Source organism: Sparus aurata, chromosome 24, assembly GCF_900880675.1.
Source record: "Sparus aurata chromosome 24, fSpaAur1.1, whole genome shotgun sequence".
NCBI classification, from domain to species: Eukaryota; Metazoa; Chordata; class Actinopteri; order Spariformes; family Sparidae; genus Sparus; species Sparus aurata.
In genome coordinates, this window is record NC_044210.1 from 14131633 (window position 1) to 14153249 (window position 21617).

General features: G+C 43.6%; 2 protein-coding genes across 2 annotated transcripts in view; both read right to left on the reverse strand.

The window, feature by feature from the left end:
- Positions 1–5727, reverse strand: part of LOC115577099 (nck-associated protein 5-like) — a 154151-nt gene extending 148424 nt beyond the window's left edge. The window contains exon 1 of the mRNA XM_030409905.1: positions 5597–5727. Coding sequence (XP_030265765.1) covers positions 5597–5727 — 131 coding nt within the window. The remainder of the gene's footprint in view (positions 1–5596) is intronic.
- A 7870-nt stretch (positions 5728–13597) lies between these two features.
- LOC115577296 (glycerol-3-phosphate dehydrogenase 1-like protein) lies at positions 13598–21189 on the reverse strand. Its single transcript, XM_030410294.1, has 8 exons — positions 20718–21189; positions 18087–18264; positions 17555–17695; positions 16505–16643; positions 16210–16322; positions 15897–16130; positions 15677–15783; positions 13598–14166 (listed from the first exon to the last, which is right to left on the reverse strand). The coding sequence occupies exons 1-8, from the start codon at positions 20975–20977 to the stop codon at positions 14070–14072; spliced, it is 1269 nt and encodes a 422-aa protein (XP_030266154.1). The 5' UTR covers positions 20978–21189; the 3' UTR covers positions 13598–14069.
- Between the last annotated feature and the right edge of the window lie 428 nt (positions 21190–21617).

Below are 21617 nucleotides of genomic sequence, written 5' to 3' on the forward strand. Positions count from 1 at the left end.
GGGATAACAGCTTAATGATAACACTTAAAACCCATTGAGAGATCGCTGCGCTGAAAACAGACTGCGAGCCTTTTCGTGGATAAACGGTGATAATAAGCCCAGATTGTCCATGAATATGGATCGTCATGGCTCGGATTTGATACTGTTCCTTTGTGAGCCGAGGGAGAATTAGGCAGCTGTGCGCTTATTACAATCACCGACCCCCATTACAGGCACGTTTATCTTAAAGGGCTCCGATAATAATCCCATACATACAGTAAAGGTCTGCTGGAGGAAAACACTGTTGCTCCACCCTCTGGCTTTTTGACTTTGGAAGTGTTGCGGGAGACCACACACTCGCAGCGAAGCGACAATGCCGCCCATTGTACCCGACACAGTCGAGCCACACACACACCCGCGGCCTCGTTTCACACTGTGCAAACTGAGTCGCCACAAGTAAGAAAAATCTTTGTCGTGATAAGTTCAAACGCAGATATTAAGTGGGTGAAGTGGCGTGACCCTCTCGTGAAACAAGACCTTTCACTGGAGAATAATCGCTGGGGAATGTGCAATAAAGAGGTTTCCTACGTTAGCTTTTTCTCTCATTGTGAGCTGATTCAGTCACAGGTTATACATTAACAGCCCGTTGTCACTCCCAACATGCCAAATACGTCAGCCTGGTCAGTTTGACGCTGCAGGTACGCCTCCAGGGCTCCAAAGAGTACCTATTAGATGATGTCATTCAATGGACGTTAGCTACGGAGAGCGGCGTTTGCATCCTGTTTGTGACCACGAGTCGAGAGAAATTAGTTTTTAAGTGATATTACCAGAAGTTAACATATGTAGCGTACTTAGCCTACGTTACAAAACTGAATGTTGTTTTTGTTTTGATTAAAAAAAGGATTTTTTCCTAAACCTGACCAAGTGTTTTTTCTTCCTTAACCTAACCAAATAGTGTTGGGGCCTAAACCAAACACAACCGCGATAGTTTGACGACGTTAATAGAAGTCCAAAAGTCATTTGTTATCAGATGTTACAAGTCTGAATGTCATTATATTAACCTAAGTTATGATCTTTTCCAAAACCTAACCAAGTAGCTTGGGAGACTAAACCTAAACACGGAGTTTGTTTGACAACTTTAATCACTCCGAAAGTCAGATTTATATTTGTTATGAGACTGAATGTAGTTATTTTAGCATTATTTTCCTAATCCTAGTAGTTTAACATGTGACCAAGTAGTTTTGGAGCCTAAACCTAACAACCTAACAGTCCAAAAGTCATAATATATGAACTGTTTGTCAGCTAGCTTCATTTTGAAATGGCTGAAATGTTACATGTTCTTGCAAACGTGATCACAGAGCCTTTACTTTGAAAGTCTACTCAGACGTTGCTTATTACTTTTTATTGCGGAGCCCTTCACATTCAACACCGACGCTAGAGGGGTATGTATAGCATCATAGCTTGAAGCTAAAGGTCGCTAACCAAGCTGCCATACTTGACGAGTTTGGGAGTTAAGAGCCTGTTGAAATGAAACCATACAATAGATGACAGAGGGAAAAAAAAATGGAAGCAAATATTTAAATGGCCATCTGGAGGGGAAGAATGAAGGAGGCTTGAGAGCTTCCAGGGATTCCAGGCGTGCATTTTGCATGAGTTTCCAATTAGCGCTCACATCTATTACAAACCTTTTGAAAAAAACAGAGGTCTCCGAAAAGAAAAGCCTCTTGGCCAAATAGTGACTCGGACCTCTATGATCAATACCCCCGCTGCCGCCCCAGAAAAAAAGAGCAGTGCCAGGAAGTGCCAGGGCCTGAAAATGGATGGTGGATGGAGGGGAGGGGGTGGATTGGACATTGATTGGTGCACCCCCTCTGCCCTAGGAACCAATTCATTTTGTCTCCATGCCCTGCGCCTGCCTTGAATGAAGGGGGGAAGCCTGAAACGGGGTCAGCGCAGAGGCATCCCCCCGCGGTACGCAGCCCAGTTCTCTCTTTATTTTATCCCCTGAATGATGTCCGGGGAGAAGAATGAGCGACCGGGAAAAGATTATACGTTCGAGTCGCGCTTTTAATTCGCCTGGGGGAAGTGGGAGGGGACATTTTCTTTTTCGAGGGGGGGGGGGGTGTGTGCTATTACTTTCCATTCATTGAGGAGAAAATTGAAGCATGCAAGTGTCTGATGTGGGGTTTAATGTGCACAGAGAAAGAGAGAGAGGTCCATCTGTATTCGAGCAGCACAGATGGTCCATGCCGATCGGATGTTTTGAGTCCCTCTGCTGGCCGGCCCGTCTGGTCCTGCCTCTGCATGTGTCCCCGGTACAGTTGGCACCAACCAACTGTAGCCTGGCACAGCCCGAACGTGGAATTACCGCGTCTGAAACAACGAGCCATATTTTACACGCTGGTGCCGTTGTTGTTTTTGTGCTGCCGGCACACCGATCATTAAGCTTTTAAAGAAGTGTAATTTACTGGATGTTTGCAGCGTGTGCTCATGGGTGCAGCCGTATCAGTGTTTCCACCGTGCTGGTAATCAGAACAAGTGTAACTTTTTAAGTGTTTATCACACGGGTGTGAAAAGGAGAGGCGTAGCGTCGAGGCTAATAGGTCAATTTGGCAGGCCCTTTAGAACTGACGCTGCCAGTAAGGGAGGATCCATATCAACACTGTGATCTATACAATACTTGCTTAGGCTTTGGGTGTCTTTTAGGTATTTAAAGCACATTATTGGGAGGGTTTCCAGTGTCAACATGTTTATACAAACCACGGGACAGCGAACACATTGCTGAATAAACAGCTTCAATACGAGTGCAGCTGTTGCAAAGGGCGGTTTCTAAATGCGTCAAGACAAACAGGTATCGCATGGACGCTTCTACATTTGTAAAGGACACGTTTTTAAGGAGGACTTCTGGGGAATTTCCAGCCGGGTTTGTGGTGACGAACACTGAAGAGTAGTTACAGGAAGTCGGGACATCTCCGATCATCTTTGTGGTGACAGAACCGACGTCTTCGACCATTGTTGTGGTGATAAACCCAGCTGTTTTAAACAAGACGCTGGGATAACTTCAGCGGCTCTTGTGGTGACGAAACCGGCTGTTTTTAAGAGGAAACAAGGTCTTTTCCAGACCCAAACCAACTGTTTTTTGTGCCCAAACCTAACCCAACCATAAGTCCAACCATTGTGACAAGATAACATTAAAAGGTTGGATCGGCTCTCATTTATATCCTGTCCAGAAAACGATGATCACAATTCCCCCGCTTCCAAATTAACGTCTTGAAATTGCTCCCTTTGTCAGAAATGTGGTCGGAAACTCAAAGGAAAACAGAGAACATCATAAAATAAAAGAATGAAACTGGCAAACGTTGAAAAATTGCGCTGAATAAACGACTTTAATCTCCTGGAAGTTGACTTACTGTCGCAATAAGACCAACATGTTTCTGCCAAAGAGTCTGACGTTTGCTCTTGTTTATTTAATTTGTTCTGAACAAAAGGAGCTTCTCATTATGATTTCACACTGTGAGGACTGTGAGGCATTTTGTAAATCATTCTGCGCATGTGACACCTCGCTCTGCATTTTTAATCGCCTGCTCTTAGATCCACTCACCATCAGCAGATGCTCCAGTTCTGTCTTCCTAAACGCTCTCCACGCTGAGATTCACCTTCTCTTCTTTCACAGCGATACATTTGACACAACGTGCACTGGGCCCTCTCAGTCATGCTTGCCTCTTTGAAGAGTACATTATCAATATTTGACTTAGCCTACTTGTTCAACAAAGCCTGTCAAAACGTGACTGATGTGCCGTCCAATCAGCGCTCAAGGATGGGCCCCGGCTGAGACGACTGAAAAAGACCGGTTCTCAGACGTGATGCTACGCAAACACCTAAATTACTTCCGAAGCAAAATCGTGTCAGACGAGACAAAAGGGGGGGAAACAATCTGCTAAGAGGAAGATGTGTTTCTCAGACACTTTTAATGATAAAGAGTCTGCCAGAACATGCCTGAGCAGCTTTAAATCTTGTTTAGTCAGCAGTGCTTAGCAGGCGATTTAATGTTGGGGGGAGTTGAAGGGGGGGTTGGAGGTCTAGTGGAAAAAAAAAAAAAAAAAAAAAACAATGAATACAATGTCGTCATCCTGTTCATGAGGGGAGTCCCTGCAATTCCCTTCAGCTTATCCCACCAGATGCGTCGGATACTTTAATATACATCCTGGAAAAAAAAAAAAAGGCCGGGCTTCCTGTCGAGGGACCTTCTCCAACTACTGCTGAAGCTTCGGCCGACAGCGCGACTTCCTGCTGAACTCTCTCGTGATAGTGCTTCAGGTAGAAAAAGAAAGCCAGAAAAATACACCCCCAAGGCCCAAAGGGTGATGCAGCAAAGCCAAGAGACGGCAGAGGGATTTTTTCCCAACCGTTATCAAAATACACAACAGTTGCGCTCCCCCCCCTTTCACCTCGGTATGTGAGCGTCATGTGGTGGGCAGCGTTTCATCAGCAGGCCGCTGACAGCTCGAGAAACAACAGTGTGTTTATCACTCTGGATGTTTTCCCCCCCGTGTGCAGAAAAAGTCCTGCACATATCAGCTTCCAGTTAATCGTTAACAGCGCTTTAAAAAAAACCCCAACATGAAGTCTTTGCCGTGTGTCTGTTTTTTTCCCATGAAAGGTCAGCAAATAAAGGAGCTTCAGTCATGCATTACAGCAGCTTGTCAAGCTATTCAGTTAGCATTAAAGGGCTACGTACATCACACAACATGTTAGCTTCTTTTTAAATGGTGTTTTTAGCATCTTTTTCTAGTTGTTACTTGTGATTTACAGAAGCTAGCTAGAAAGCTAATATGTGAGGAGACAGCTCGGAAAGTAAGCATTCATTTTAACCATTTTTGTTTTTCTAATTCCTGTTGTTGTAATAGATCAAATTACCAAATTACACATGTTGTAGGGTTGGGTTGTGCAACAATTAGCTAGCTAACGATTCAGCTACATCTTTAATTTGTCTTTCCAGTATCATACTGTTATTTTGAAGCTGCTAGCTAATATGCTAAGCTGCTACACCTTTTTGTGAGTGAAGAATGATCTAAGATAGCTTGCTAACATAAGTTCAGATGAATTTCAAAGTCTTTTCTCTGTGCATGTTCATTATCTTGAAATAAATTAAACTAGCTAATCATAAGTGCTGCACCTTTTGGAGTGACAACAGACAATCAGGAACTAGCTTTAGTTTAGCTCTGCTGCTACTAGCTAACAAGCTAAGCGGCAACATTATTTTAGCTCATTTTCAAAGTCATTTCTGAGAAGCCTTTATTTTTCTTTGAAACTAGAAATAAAGTGGCTACATCTTTTACGAGAGTTAGCTATTAATTAGGCTAGCTATTCTTTTCACTATGTTAGCATTTAAGCATTTGTAAGTTTTGAAATTGAGCTTTTCTGCTACTAGCAAACTAGTTATGCGACGCCTCCAAGACATGCTATATTTGCACAATTTTGCACTGTTTGCCTCCTCTCTCGTCACGCCGTGCACCAACTCCTGCAAATTTTTCCCAGACTACGACTGGAGGTGAAACTGGTTCAGCCTCCCATAAAATGTCAGCAGACAAACAAAAGCAGGAATCCTAAAACTTACTCTGCGCCGGCAGGATCCTCTCCACTCAACAGGTCTGTATCCAGCTCTGCAGTTCCCAGACTCTCGGGGGTGTTTTGGTTGGGAAGACAACCTGATGATGTGGAATTTCCTTTGATGGCAGCTGAAAACATGCTGTCGTAAATTCCCCTGGAAGTGTTGCAGGGCTGGTGGTGGTGGTGGTGGGGGGGGGAAGCCACTCACAAACACACACTCTTTAGAAAACACACTATCTTTGCTGGCAGTGCTGGAAGTCTGCAGCAACACCCAGTGAGGCTTGTAAATAGACGGGTGGTGGTGGTGGTGGGAGTCAGGGAGGCGGGGTGGGGCGGGAGGATAAGGAGAGTGAGGAGAAGTTCCACATTACATCACCAGCAGCTGTTGACAGGCCTGTGTTTATTAACTAACTGCCAGGGCTGGAGGAGTCGCAGCACATGCCTTCGCCGCCTCCACTGTGCAAACGTTTGACAAGACGAGACAACGATCACGTGCGTCCCAAACGCTCCGACCGCGAGATATGCAGCTTCGTGCGAGTGCAAACAATCTGCGGGCGCGTGGAGGGAACACAGAAGTACTGAAACGGTTGGATTCTCCCAGCAGAAACTTTAAATTTTTGCTCTTTCTCTCTGTTTGGTACCTGTCATCTGTTTACACTGGCTACTAGACCTGCTGACTGGACTATCTGGGCTGTTTTTCCTGACTCAGATAGCACTGACTGTAATGGTATTACTGGGAGAGCTGCCGCCGCCGCCGCTGCTGGTGCATTCCTCAAGTGTCTCGGCTTGGCAGCGTCCCCGACCCTCTTAGCTCAGCCTTGTATTCCTCTCCCTCCCCTTCTCACACTGTGTCTCTTTTCCCTTTTCTTGCCTTCTCATTTAAATGGAGGCACATGACTCTCGGCTCCGCTGCCAAGTCGACTTCTTTATGCCGGCCCGGGAGCCACCAGCGCTCTGCTTTTCATCGGCCTCTCTGCGGGGCACTCGCTGCGAGCATTCCTCGCCGCCATCCATCCTCGGAGGCCGCGAGGACGAGCCCGACCCCGAGATGTCATACTTAGATCATTTTTCGCGTCTAACAATAAACTGCATTCACTTAAAATAAACTTTCATGATTCCACCGTCGAAAACCCTCCAGCTACAGCATCGGCCGCCCACTGTTTGTCATCCCTAACCACTCCGAAACAAACGCTCCGCTTCTTTGGGCCCCGTCGCCGGAGCATCCTTTCGTTGTGGTTTCTCGCAATGCAATCATTTCTCCGCCGTGATTCCATTCTGTTGTCGCATTCTTCCACGTCTAAACTCACTGCATTGCAACATTGTTCGCTCGCGGAGGCGAGAACGGGCTGACGACGGACAGAAGATGGAATAATTAAGGGGCCGTAAAATCATTTCAGGACAAGACGGAAGAAAAGGAGCGTGGTCCCGAGTCATCCTCTCATCATGGGCATTCAATTAAATCTAAATGTCAGGAGTTAATCGGATGAGGAGCGGCATTTTATTATGCTGATCGGCAGCAAATGTTATGAAGGAGAAGAGGTAACAATACAATGCATAATTGAAATCCGAAGCTTGTGATTCACTCTTTTAATCTAATAGAAAAGAGCCTCTAACTTCAAGTTATCACGCAGAAATGTTTAATTTCCACAGTAAATCTGTAAAAAAGAAAAAACTCAACATTAAAGACAGTCACAGCTTTTATTTTTGGTCTTAATTTGACACGTTTACAGGCCCCTCCTAAACCAGGATGTCAGACAGGTGCCGTCCGCCACCTGAAACATCGTGAGAAACCTCGAGTGCGCGCCGTTTTATTTTGAAAAACAACAGTTGAAACCCTCCTGCCCTTCCTAAATCACAAGCTGTCTTCGGTATCTTCCTCCTCCACTCGCTCCGATAAGCTCTTATCTCGGTGTGAGGAAAGGAAAACACTCCTCGGCTCTTATTCTTTAGTTTTATTGTCTCAACTCGTCATTCTGGCATCAAAAGAAAGCTCTCAGGGTGTAAAGTCTGCACCAGGACCAGCTTGAGAATCCAAACCTTGGTGTGCAGAACGTGTTCGTGCAGCAGGGAGGTAAAAGGCTAATGAGCCTCGAAAACATACATCTCGACCTGCGGCGCATCCAGATCCATCCAAGGAAAGAGGAAAGGAAGCTGTGTATGTTCTGAGATGATGCAAAAAGGCGAGTGACGGCGTTTAACACGCACGGAGCGCCGTGACGCCGCGACCAGGCCCACACTCGCTCAAAGAAACTGTCAAACCAGCCTCTACATGCGTGACAGTAGACACATAATCGGCCTCGTGCGCCGTTGAAGAAAAATCAGACGAAAGCTGTCCAACGGCGACATTCCGATGCGCTCACCATTAGCAAGGCGTGCAGCGCTGAGAATGTGTTCAACCGCTTCTTCTTTCACTTTCAACCAGCGGTGAACTCGGGATGTTTGAGGGGCATAAAAAAAAGGAACTTGAAAAAGAGCCCCATGTTTTGTCGAACACGGAGGCCAACAGCGCTTTGAGCATCGGCTTGATGACACGTACGATTCTGGCGGACTGGACGAATCGGGACTGATTCTCAATGGCTCCGGTTCAATTCAGTCACGCTTCAGCTTTGTAACAACCCAGAATTTCAGAATTGAACATGTCCTTTATGGCAGGACTTGATGAAAACACCAACGGACGCATGAACAGATAAACACCCAGTTCTCGGCGCGACCCCCGTCTTCATCCAGACGTGTTCGGCTGCTTTCTCGTTCAACCGCGGTGCCTCCCTTTGGGGGCTGCTCGCTGCGATCGCGGTCATAAAGCAGTCAACTCTGCGGATTGCTGCAATACTTACAGCTCCTTTGGTGTACCTGTTTTATGGAAATCCATCCAGCATGTATTGACTCCTATCAGTCGGACGCTTTGAACGAGGCTGCCGCAAACGCCTGTAATGGAAACGCCAGACGATCCCGAAAGGGTTTGGACGCACATAGAAGGAAATTTATGACATGCAACTATTCAAAAGTCGCCCGATGTATCATGCACGGTGCGGCCTAAAGGGCTCATTTACATACCGAAATGCTGGGAGACAAATTGAATCTGATCGGACTTGTGAAATCATCGTTTTCTTGCCGGTTCGAGCCTCCCTCATGAATACTTCCAAGGAGGAGGAAGTGGTTTCTCTGCACGCTACACTGACATTTTGGAACGCCACATCAGTGTTATTTGCAGCTGCACTGGGAGCTGGCCGATGTCCCCCTTTTCTCAGACGGCATCTTTATGTGCATGCGAGCATGGACTCGAGAGAGACGAGCGCCGTGCATACGGTAAAGATCTCATCTTCCACAAATCAGGGGGAATCGTTTGGAGGTTGCGCTGATGTCGGCTGCTTTGAGTCCACAGGAGATCAGGCTGAGGAGATTTACATGAACCAAGATGGCAGACGTGATCCGGCTTTGACTTTGTCAGCTCTTTGTCTGGACAGAAATATCTTGTGGTTTGCTCTCCTGATGCTGTTTCGTGTATCCACCTAATGCCTGATAGTATTTTTATATTCAATCAGCAAACAAGCCCGGGCATCCTTCCAAGTCTTTACTGTACAAATTGACTTAATCTCATTGAGTTATGGTCAATGATTCCCCCTCGACGTCCACCGCCATCCATTTGTCTCGTCCCCGTCCATTCCGCCGGCTGTTTCGCGGAATCGATGGGTGTCCCGAGGAAGCGAGGAGCGGACCGTATCTCACGCCTGTCTCATGCAATTTTTTCCGCTCCCCCCCCCCTCCCCCCTCCCCGAGGTAAAAGGATGGGAGAGTCAAACAAATGGGCCTTGTGTTTCCCCCCCATGTGTTTGTATGCAGCGCCACGGCCAGGCATCCTGCCAAGTTCTCCTCCTCTTCCCCCGTCGACTGAAAAAGAAGAAGACAAACCCCAAGCTACCATCGCCACCGCTGCCTTCCTTCACCTCCACCCCCCGCTCCCCCTTGCACCCTCTTTTTCTCTCATTAGAGCACAAAGGGAAGGCAGAGTTGCTAAATCTGAACGTGCCCAGATTAGGCCGAGCCGATGATGAAGACGACCGGGCAGAGGTGAGGGACGAAGGGGCGGATTTGAGGAGGAGTGGTTGTTATTTCACGGGACAGGACTCCGTGCCCTCTGCTGCGGAGGCGACGCCAGCTGGGACGAGGAGTGGCATCCTTCGCTTTCACTCCTTTGGTTCCCTCTCCGTCTCTTACGCTTTCAATGGGGGCATTGTGTGAGCCGGAGGAAGGATATGAGGTCCCATTTGGCTGTCATTGACATGTAAAAAGAGTGTGTCGGTGACAGCTGACGAGATCAGTGGCCTGTAATTAGCCCAGGATGCAGGATAAGACTCTCACTCTCTCAAAAAAAAGCAAGAATAGATGGATAAAACGATTAAAATGTGTACAGTACGAGCGCCAAACTGCCAAAACTTGCCTGCCTGTAGGTGATGTCAATTATCCTCTGTGTGAGGTTTCACGCTGACGCAAAGCTCTTCTAGGCGCTATAAATCTAAAGGCGTGAACCATGTGGTCTGACCCGGGGTGGCCCACATACAGTTGTTAAAAAAAAAAAGATACTAATGGATTGCTCAGGGGAGAAGTTTGGATGCACAACTGAGACATTTGTCCACGGGGAGACACAGGTGTGATAAGCTGACTGTGAATAATAGCTCCGTCTCATCACACCTCATGAATCACAGCCGTAAGCGAATGTTTGAATGTGCTGAAGAGTGTCTTAATATGTTTTTTTTTTTTTTTTTTTTTTTTTTGGGGGGGGGGGGGGAGATATCATCCAGAAATAACACAATAAAGATTAAATTCATGCAGTTAAGAGACGTTCTCATCACAGACCGCGTTTACAGACAGTTCTCAGTGCTTTTACGGCACCTTTGAATGACGGAGACAAAATAACTTCATACGCAACGGCACACAGCAGGAATTATCTGCATCATTAAGCACTTAAAGGGGCAATGTGTAAGAATTTGGGTTGAAAACATTCAGAAATTAACTAGTCGTGCTCCAGAGATATATACTGAAGCTAGCATGCTAACCAGCTAGGTCCAAAGCTCCTGTGTTAGCATTGTAAATACTCACATTTCACTGGTCCCCGAGCTCCCAGTACAAGCTGCTAGCTGCATGGCAAACTGAACTGATTAGCTGTCAGTAGCTGCAGTTAGCAATGGATACTTAAAATATTGTCGGCAAACAGTCTATTTATGCATCCAGGAAATGCTTAGCAACATTAGCATTCAATATTTGTTACGATTCTGTCCATTTAGTGAATCTAAGTTTGATATTCACTCTCCATTTAGCTTCATTTTGGTCTCCACCGATAAATATTTGGCTTTTTAGCTGCTAGCTGCTCCACTTTATTCACTAGCTAGTTGCTAATTTTACCTTTTGGTTGCTGCCGTCGGTTTATCTGAATGCAGATAAAGAGAAACTGCTAAGAGTGGACCACAATGGCAAAATTGAGTGCAACAAAAACCAAAACAATTAGCTAAAAGAAGCTTAAAAAAAACTCCATAAATGTGACTGTAAAAGTTGAGTTTCTCTGTGATTTTGTCAACACAAGTGGTCCCTTTCACTTACACATAATCATCTCAGTCACTGTTGATATAAAATTATGGATTAGAGCTGCTTTAAGATATCTGCCGCCACATCATTATGGTGCTGAGTGGAACTTTGTTTGTGGTGCTGGCAAAATTGAAAAATTACATTAGAAAAATGCTCCTCTTTCCAGAGACGGCATTCCACTTAGTCTGGAAGAGTTTACTGTCAACAGCTTCTCTCCGACTGTTTCTTCTGTAGAAAAAGGAGTCACTTTGCAATTTAACTTCAAAACACAACTCTCGCTTAAACCACAAATTGTTGTTTTGACTTTTCTCTTTCCATACACAATAAACAAAAGAGATACAAAGTGTTCATCTCAGCCGTCTGTTGAAGCGCTGAAAGGCGATTTTTCTTTCACTCTGGATTGAGCGCGACTAGATTGATATTGATCTTCTCATCTCACTCTTGGAATCAAAACAACTAAATTATCCCTTTATGAAGCTTGGATGGACCTGTGCCATGCTGTTTTGCTATTATCCTCCTCTGTCCAAAGGGCCTCTCACTGGAGGACAGTGGATGTATGTGTGCGTTGGGTCAGGGGCTACCAATAGACAAGTTACCTTGGTGATTAAGCTCCTCTTTCAAAACTCGGGTCTCATCTGAAGGTGGGCCCTTCTCTTTGAAACTGAGGATCTGGGCTTGTGTCAGGCCACCACAAGGGTCTCAGCACTCGCTCAAAAACCCACTGATGACAGTAACTGTAGAGGATGGGAGGAGGACGTCGACCTGCGAGGCCCAACTCTCCCATGGGAACCTGTGGAAGCTCCTCGTGGCCCCTTGTTGCCCCCCATAACTGGTGCCTCTCTCCAGCTCTTTGATGTCCTGGGATCTGGGCCGCCGTGGACACAGAGGCCTGTCATTGGAAGATAGCTTGGAAAGTTAGCCACCAATGGATAAGTGGATAACGACTTGAAGAGAGGATAAAGGTGTCACAGAAGATATAAGACACACAAGATATAACTGGATATGGTTCATGGTAACCCAAAGGAAGGAGTTTTACCTGGATTAGGGCACCAATTTTAGTCAAAACTGACAAAGATGCTAAAGGTCCTGCTGCCTCCAACAACGGGAACTGTGTCTAAACTCCATGCTGAACTGGACATTTCATAATGGTCCTAAAATATGTGACCATGCAAGGCTGCTGGACAGGAAACAGCGGTGGTAGCGCTGTGATAAACAACAATACAAAAATTATTTGTCAAATAACATGTCAAATATTTTCAGAAAGAGCTGTTTCCAAAAAGTCTCTGGCAGCACCTCTCCATCAGATTACAAAGAAAAAATGCTTCTGTTATTTCTCAAGATTAAAAAAATTCTGCCACGCTAGTGAGAACTGTTAGTAACAACGTCTGTCGGCCCACAATCTTTGTTCCAGATCTCAACAACCACTCGATGGATCCCCATGAAATTTGGTGGAACCATTTATGTTCCCAAGAGGATGAATCCTACCAACTTTGGTGGTCTCCCGATTTTACCTCTAGCGCCCCCATGAGGTTGAAATTTGTTGTTTTAAGTAGAATGCCAAACAACAAATATTGGATGGATTCCTCTCCAGGTGTAATAGGACTACTTTTAGTGAGATGATCAAAGGTAAATGTCGAAAAAGACAGCGTTAGCAACATAGCTGCTGGCTACATGGCTAAGAATGAGACATAGAAGCTAAAAAGTTGTCTATTGTTGAAAAAGAGCAGTATAAAAACACATCTGTCTAAGACATTGTCTGCAGACTTGTTTCCATCGCAGTCCATCCTCTTCATGACAAGAGGGAGACAGTTGCGTACAACCACAATCTGCCATTTACAGACACATGGTAATTTTGCAAAGTGGGCATAAACCACCATTGTGTCCTGCTGTGGCCTCAGAGAACTGCCAGCATTCGTCTTGTGTTGTGTCTAGTTTCAGTGTCTGAGCATCAAACAGCATGAATCAATGAGGCCTGTTTCTGGTTTGAGCTTTAATATTCTCTTCATAGTCAAGAGCGACCTAAATTAGGCTCATGTCTAATAATTCAGTTTGAAGATCTCAACATATTGAGTTGTTTTGTCTCTGTTTCTATATCTACATATAATTTGAGTTGAAGGGTTACAGCAGAAGATCCAGACACAAAGAAGGACACAGAAGTGAACATACTACATGGAAACAGCGATGGTAGACAGATAGAGACCGACGGTGAGAGACTATCCACCAGTCTGACCTGTAACATGGTTGATACAGAGCTACAAGGACGCTGTTTGTTCTTTAATCCATTTGCTCATGCTGAGTTACTGCGGCCCTCATGGGAATCACTGTGGGGATCTGAGCGAATGTCAGCCACGAAGGAACAAGTCCTAATGTCAGATAACGGAGCGAGATGGATGCACAATATTTTTAAAACAGACAAAATGACACAATGTTGAATGAAAAGACAGATTCTCGTGTATTAATTTTATTGACAAAAAGACTCCACAGGAAGATTAAAAAAAGGCTATCATTAGTTTTAGTAAACAAATTGTAGTGAAAAGTAAATCAACCCATACAAAACCATTGAGTGTGTCTCAGCAGGTTTATATTTTAACACTTGCCACAGTTGAAAGAAATGTCAAAGCTTATTTAAGTATAATTTAATTGATATTTTAAGCTGCACAGGATCCAAACGAATATTACAGAGATCGTCACAAAATAAAAGTAAAATCAATTAAAAAAATTGCTTTTGAAGCTACGACAAAAATAAATATCCTTGATGAAATGTCAAGAGTATGAATAATCTCAAGTCAAAGTGCTCTCTGTTGCGGTTTGTGCGTTTCCGTCTGATGAATCTCTGTCACCCTCTAGTGGTTGTAAAATGCCACTGTAGCAGCAGCGGCAGTGGACATGGCTGCACACCTTCACATGTGTTCTGGGTGGTTCTGCAGACAGGTGATGAACTCTTTGACCTCTTTGCCCTCGAAGCAGATCTGGTAGACTGCAGAAAACAATGGAAACCTGCAGGAGAAAACAGATACTCAGAACGGAGATGTTTTTCACACAGGTGTTCAGACTCTGCTTACGGTGACGTCACCCTGACATACGTCAGATTTTAATAAACTTTATTGCCTTCTCGTCTCTTGTTTTCTTTGCTGTGGGTCAGCCTTAATTATAAAAAAGCCATATAAAACACAGATGGTAAAACGAGGTAATTAAAAGGCTGTCAATTAAGCACAGTCGCCCCGTTCAGCTGGGAGAGAAGAGTGGAAGCACCTGTGGGAGACGACCTCGGCCGTGAAACTAATTTAACACATCTGATTTCAATACTTTCATTGACACTCGACAAAAATACAAGTGCAACACTGTTGTGTTTCCTCCCGTTAAATATTTAAGGCTTCTTTTTATGTGCGCAGAAGAATCAATGCGTTGTTATAACAATCCACCTGACGGGTGTGGTCTATCAGGACGCTGATTAATCACCCCGTTTGGTACAAAGGTGTGGTCACAATAAAAGGCGACTCTATGTGCAGTTTAATCGTGAGAAAAAAGGAGGAAAGAAATCTATTAGGTCCCGATATAGACTGTACATGACTGAGGTTACAAATGTGTATTTGTTGGTAGAAATTTACGGATTTTAACAAATTGGAGCTGAAAACTAAGTACGGTAATAATTCTTTTGTGTGCATCAAAAAAGTCTTAAATCTTTTACTTAAACTTGTGAAAAACAATGTTGCAGTTGTTAAAGTGATAATCATAATTACTGTATTGTTGTTAATTAAACTGATTGTAGTCACTTTATTAGGCACGCTTATATAATTTAAGGCAATCCAATAAAACTGTCAACTTTTATGGTGCCTTCAATGTCCAGTTTTTTGTTGACACCGTCATAAAAGGAGTTAATTAAGTCACATGTTTTTCACATTGAGGTCGTAGTTATTGGTGTACTGGTCAGCTTTCAATGCAGAGGTGTTTCTCATATTCTGCTAAAGCTGCACGACAAAAAAATAATCAAAAATAAATCACAACATGGAATATGAGGACGTGACAAACAGCATTATAATGAAGTACTGTAGTGCCTGATTTTGTTCTCCAGATGTGAGAAAAATGATAATTTCCCACTAACTGTGAATCATATCGTAATAAAAATTATCAAAACATCGTGCAGCCCAATATTCTGCCCCTATGATGTAAGTAAATAACTAATAATTACCTCAATAATAAACATATAATTGAGTTGACACATCACAACTGAACATTAAACACGCCTGTGAATGTAATTAATTCCTTTAGTCTGCGATGGAGGCGTGACAGCAGACAGAAATGCTCCGGGATGCCAGCCTGTCATTATCCTGCAGCTATCACATTGAGCATCTTCATAACAGTTACGTAATGAAAACAAGTACATGTGTCTGAGCTGCTGATTCACGGGCTTTCAATTAACAAGAGTGGTGTTTATATAACAGGCTGTGATCGCCAAACAGAGACGCCGACAGGAACAAACAGTTATTTTAGTAATCGGTGCACTCACTTGTTGACCATGTCCCTCTTTTGAAGGAGCTTGTACACCTCAGCGGAGGTCTGTGGACCCTGAAGCTTCTGGCCGTTGAGCATTTCTTCCTCCAGCTCAGTGATAGACTGCAGACAAACGTGAGTACAAACACAAACAATTGAGGTTTCCGTTTACTGAAATCATGGCCACGATATTTAAAAACTTGAGGCCAGTGATACAGCCGTTTAGTCCCGTTCACCTTGGACGTTTTGGCGAAGGCCTCGGCGACCTTGCGGTTCCGTCCTCCGTAGCAGGTGGTGATGAGGTCGGCGACGCCGCAGCTCTCCAGGAAGGTGGTGGAGCTCACCTCGCCTTTGCAGAACAGCTTGGCGAACGCAACCATCTCCATCAGCCCCAGCCTGATCACCGCCGCCTTGGTGTTGTCTCCGAAACCGAGGCCGTCGCAGAATCCGGCACCTACTGCCACGATGTTCTGACATACATGTTGCTTTTGATTAATACTTTCAATGAGGAATAACTACTTGATATTCACAATATGTGTCTGTCTTTACCTTTAGAGCGCCACACAGCTCCACCGTATCACTCTCCTGCACCACGGTGATACGGAAGTTTGGAGTTTGAAGCAGCTCTTTGAAGATGACGCCGTTCGCCTCATTTTTTGCACCTGTGTTGAAAACAGATCATTGAAAGGGAACAGAGGCTGAATGTTGTGTTTTTGTCAGACCACCACACCACATCCTCTTTCAGTTATTAGTCATCCTCTGCAGGACGGCAATGTCAGTAATATTTTATGCCGCCGAAAGCTAAAAAAAAAGTTGATGACGATAATAAAAAACGGGATCTGACCGATGGTGGTTTCACAGAACTTCTCATCCGCCACTTCGTTGGCGATGTTGGCGCCCATCAGGACGCTGACCTCGATCTCCAGCTTCTCTCTGATGATGTCTGAGATGAGCTTCAGACCCTCTGGTCCCTCATCGATACCCTAGAAGACAATAATAAGGGGCAATGTGGATTACGTTCATACCTGTTATTAACACCCGACGTAGAAACAGTTAATCACTGGTACAAACGCACACAATGGTTTTTTACAGAAAGAACTGTGAAGAAATGTATAACCTTTGCCGAATATACGAGCAGGCCAAAATACTTAAGAATTTGTCATCGACAGCGTTTCACAATGTTCACAAAGTTCCTTTTAACTAAACAACTCATAAAATTGCACAATTCTTTAAGGGAGTCTGGGGAGTCTCTCGACAGGCGACAGAGAAGGAGCCTATATGGGTTAATGTGTCATGTTTACCATCAATACAATCTTACTGTCTTCATAAATTTAGTGTTAATGTCAAATCAGTTGAAACAGTGATTTCAAACAACTGCTACTGTCGACACAGCTATCTAGTGACAAACTAACACATTATACAAGATAAAATAAAGAATGTTTAATGTGTTGCAATTAATGCCGAATTTACAAGAAGGATCGAATGAATTCAAATTTGCTTTTGCTGTTTCTGAAAGTTTTTCTTACCCATCTCCAAACTTAAAAACTCTCAAAATTGTGCGTTTTGTTAAGGGAGTCCGGTGATATTGCAGTTGAAACGGACAGGGTGTTTACAAACTTCTGCTGCTAACATGCTGGGTCTGAACAGCGTCCAAGTTTCTGTTCTACACTCGGTGCCATGACCTCTGGCCTGGACAGGGTGGCGGCCTTGATTGAACAGTCATGGATACTTCAAGTTTCATTGTGGTGACTGTCCCTGTGTTGTACCACTACAGTGTCCCATGGTACTGAGGCCACAGAACAATATGAAGCAAGGTCAGGTGACTGAACGCGGCCCCGTTTCCCCTTTTTCGCTGAGAGGAAATCTGACATGAGCAACAATGACGGGATCTCACTTTGATGAGCGATATCCCGATGGTTCCCTCTGTGATGTGGGGTTTTATCTGATCGCACAGTTTGGCGATGAACTGGTGCGGGATCACGAAGACGAGGATCTTTGCTCCTTTGACGGCCTCTGTGATTTCTGGAACGGCAACCTGGAGAACATCGGCAACAAACATTAGTCTTTGAACACAATCAGATCATAGAGAACCAATGAGTGGATGCAAGGAAAATGTTATAATGCCAGACTCCATTTAAAAAAAGCCAAATTTAACAAAAGAGTACAAATGAGTATTTCCTGCCATTGCACTGTTTTGTAGTTGAAATGAGCAGACTCTTGCATGACCTAAGAAACAGTTATTGCACACCCGATTACGAAGCAATGCAAGATAAAGCCGATAACACGCAAGACATATGGGTCAAAGTTCTTATCTTATCGGTGTAATGTCTCAATCGAAGTACATTCAAAGATTGCAGTAGACTGCGTCACCCTTTGACACAAGATGACTGAAACTTTGAAACGTTCCCCTGAGCCGAAACACTCACCACGTTCCTGGGCAGCTTGTGCCCGGGCAGATATTTGACGTTCTCGTGCTCCGTATTAATGATCTCCGTCAGCTTCTTCCCGTCGATCATCTCCTCATATACCCACATGTTCACGTACGGGTCAAACCGGTTGGATGCTTTGACATTGTGGCCGATTATTTTGGCAATGGAAGATCCCCTGGAGGGAGGAGACAGGATATGAGCAGACAACCAGCATCTCAATCCTAGATCCAACCTTTACAGAAGAAAACCATGGATTTCCCCCTTTTGATTACAATCATTGCCATAATCTGTTGAGAAATTAGGTCTAATTGTATTATTGGGTGAAACTAAATGATGTGCCAATGCAACTAATGTAAAAATGAGGCGCACCAGTGTGAAAAGCTAGTTCCGTGCACTGTTATGTTCATTGTCGCTGAACAAATTACTTATTTTCTTGATTAATCAGTTAGTATTTTGGTGTATTACTGTCAAAAAATTGTTTTTTTTGTTTTTTTAAATGGGGTTAATGTTTTTGCGAAGCCCAAGAAGACGTCATCCAAAGTCTTGATTTATCAACAACCAAAGCTGATTAATCGGGGCTAAAATGTACTTACAGTAGCGCCAAGATCCAAAAGTGGCTGAAGGTATGTCAATTGCTGCTCAGCGGCATATACCGATCCCCAGACTGGTATAAAGATTCACGGAGTGGTACGCTGCTATTATGCCACTGTTATTCCACCGACACATGACGGTATGTGCCGCTTGAGATTGTTATGGCGCTGAGAGACTGTTGGATGGGTACAGCTCTCTTCTGAATATGCAAATATAATGCCACTGGGCTGGTTTGACGACAAATACTGCCGTAAATGTATATTTACATTTTTTTTGTGTCTTTATTGACAATGCTCGGTAACTTAACACATTACCGAAAGTAAAGGAACGTATGTATGTTATGTTGTTAGGATGTAAGCATATAGACAGTAATTACACGTGGAACTCTTGCGATATGATAGTAAAGTAATATGTCTACATTTCTGCCTATAAACTAAAAAGAGCTAGCCTTAGCTAATATGGCTAATGTTAGCCCAGCCACTGTAGCCAGTCTGACTAATTGATAGCAGAAAATTTTGAGCCAACCAACAAAACAATACTTGGGGACAGGTTTTCATTATTAGGAGAACACAATAATACATTACTTCATATAAAATCTACTTCGCAGGACATTAACCATTGTGGCATGTTATGCCATAATTGGTTGGCTCAAAGTTTCTGCTATCGATTAGTCAGACTGGCTACGGTGGCTGGGCTAACATTAGCCATGTTAGCTAAGGCTAGCTCTTTCATTGGCTTAAAGTAGTTTATGGGCAGAAATTTAGACATGATGTGTTAAGTTAGCATTGTGAATAAAGACAAAAAAATGTATACATTTACGGCAGTACTTGTCGTCAAACCAGCCTAGTGGCATTATATTTGCATATTCATCAGGGGGTGGTACAACAGTCTCTCAGTGCCATAACAATCTCAAGCGGCACATACCGTCATGTGTCGGTGGAATAACAACGGCATAATAGCAGCATACCACTCCGAAAATCTTTATACCAATCTGGGAATCGGTATATGCCGCTGAGCAGCAATCGACATACCTTCCGCCACTTTTGGATCTCGGCGTCACTCTGTACTTTTGGGTGCACCTAAATGTATAAATTGGACGCACCAGTGCAAACCAGTGTCCCAAATTAGTCAACTGCCCAGTTATTTTCATTGTAGGTTGATCCAAATTGATTAATAGAGCAATCTATAATGAGTAGTTTGGTCTATAAAGTGTCAGAAAGTGGTGGTTTAAGTGTTTCTGAAAGCCCAAGATGACGTCCTCAAGCGTTTCGTTTAGCCCACAACCAAAATACATTCAAAAATACTCACATTTAAGAAGCTGGACTCACAGAATTTTTATCTTTGACTATTTTGGTCGCACGTGCACCCAAAAAAAATCTACTGAAAGATTGTCACGCGTGATTTCAATAAAGAAAAACGATATTTGGCACGACCGGGTTCACCAAAAGCATGTGCTGCATTTTCGGCGTCGATTAACATATCGGTTATTTCATCTCGATTAACCGATGAGTTGCTGGACGCGTTAAAAAACGTCGACACCTCTCGTTCAGTCCACAACCAAACCACATTCAGAAATAACCACGTTTAAGAGGCTGAAACAGAGAAGTTTGACCTTTATTCTGATTAATCGAGTATCAAAACATCTGGCGATTAATCGTATATCGATTATCTTTTGCATGTCTGAATCAGAAAGCAGTCTATGACCTCTCTATGGAGACTGTTTGGATTATATAATACACATCCATCAAGCCCCAGAAGTCATTATCAGTCTCATCATGTTGTAGCATGTTGGCAGCCTATGAAACGGGGTGGTGTCTAGATAAAGAGGGGCTGGATTAACACCATGTTTTTTAGATTTTAATTATATTTCAGATTAATAATAATCCAAATAAAACACAAGAGCTTCTACATGTTGCGTGCATGTGTGTTGATCTAAAAAAAAAAACGTGTGCAGTTAGCGTTGATTTCCATTGTTAGACTGTATAAATAGGCATTTTTTCTGCAAGACTCATCGAGGATATGAGTGAAAAAGCTCACCAGTTTCCAGATCCGACGATGCAGATTTTCTTCGGAGGCATTTTTCTGTGAGTTCTGGTTCCTCCGGTTCGTCCGAACTGAACACCGTGTTGTTCCTGTGTTTTTCCCTCGCCTGTGAGAACTTCCTCCTCCGCCCTGCGAGCCTCCAGCCTCGGCTCGGCCCTCCCCTCGCTCGCCACGGCTACACCTCTCGCCTTGGCTCCCTCACGATAACACACCACAAGACGTCTGAGCACATGAGACACGCTGGCTTTTAACATGTTCACACGTCGCCTCTCGTCATGACTACTTTTCTCTCTCTAGAAGTAGCTTTATAAAGCTCATAGCTGCCACAGAGGACTTATAAACAATACAAGAAGTCATAACGTAGAGGTTATTACGTTTTACCCCCTTATTTATTATTTAATATCGTCTGGAAGCTCATTCATGCGTCTGCTTTGTCGTGACCGATAACACTTCCGGATTGGGTGCTTTTCAAAATAAGGTTCACTTCCGCTCCAACGCCTAGCCGAAACAAACAAACAATTAATTAATTAATGATTAAAACACATAATTACATAGATAGAAATTTGCAGACGGTTTACCTTAAGTTAAAAATATGTGACAGTGTACCAAAAAGAGCAAACAAACATATATATCATATAACTTTGTATTTCTTTTAATTAGCTATAAAACTGCAATAAAAACATTTTTTCAAAAAATGAAATTCCTGTTTGCTTTCTTTTTTTTCTTAATTTTCAATTATTTTTTAAAATGTATTTATTTATATTTTGTGAAAATTGTGCTAATTTTCGAATCAACCACTGTGATTTACTCCCATTTATTACACATGAAAACATGGATATTGGCTCCATAAATTAATAAAACACATAATTACATAAATGTAACTTAGCAGACAAC

Coding starts and splice junctions, on each gene's coding strand:
- LOC115577296 (XM_030410294.1), bottom strand. CDS start 20,977: ATGTTAAAAGCCAGCGTGTCTCATGTGCTCAGACGTCTTGTGGTGTGT. Junction 17,696..18,086: donor ACAAGCTGCCCAGGAACGTG/GTGAGTGTTTCG, acceptor GATGTTCTCCAG/GTTGCCGTTCCAGAAATCAC. Junction 15,784..15,896: donor CCTTCGCCAAAACGTCCAAG/GTGAACGGGACT, acceptor GTTTGTCTGCAG/TCTATCACTGAGCTGGAGGA.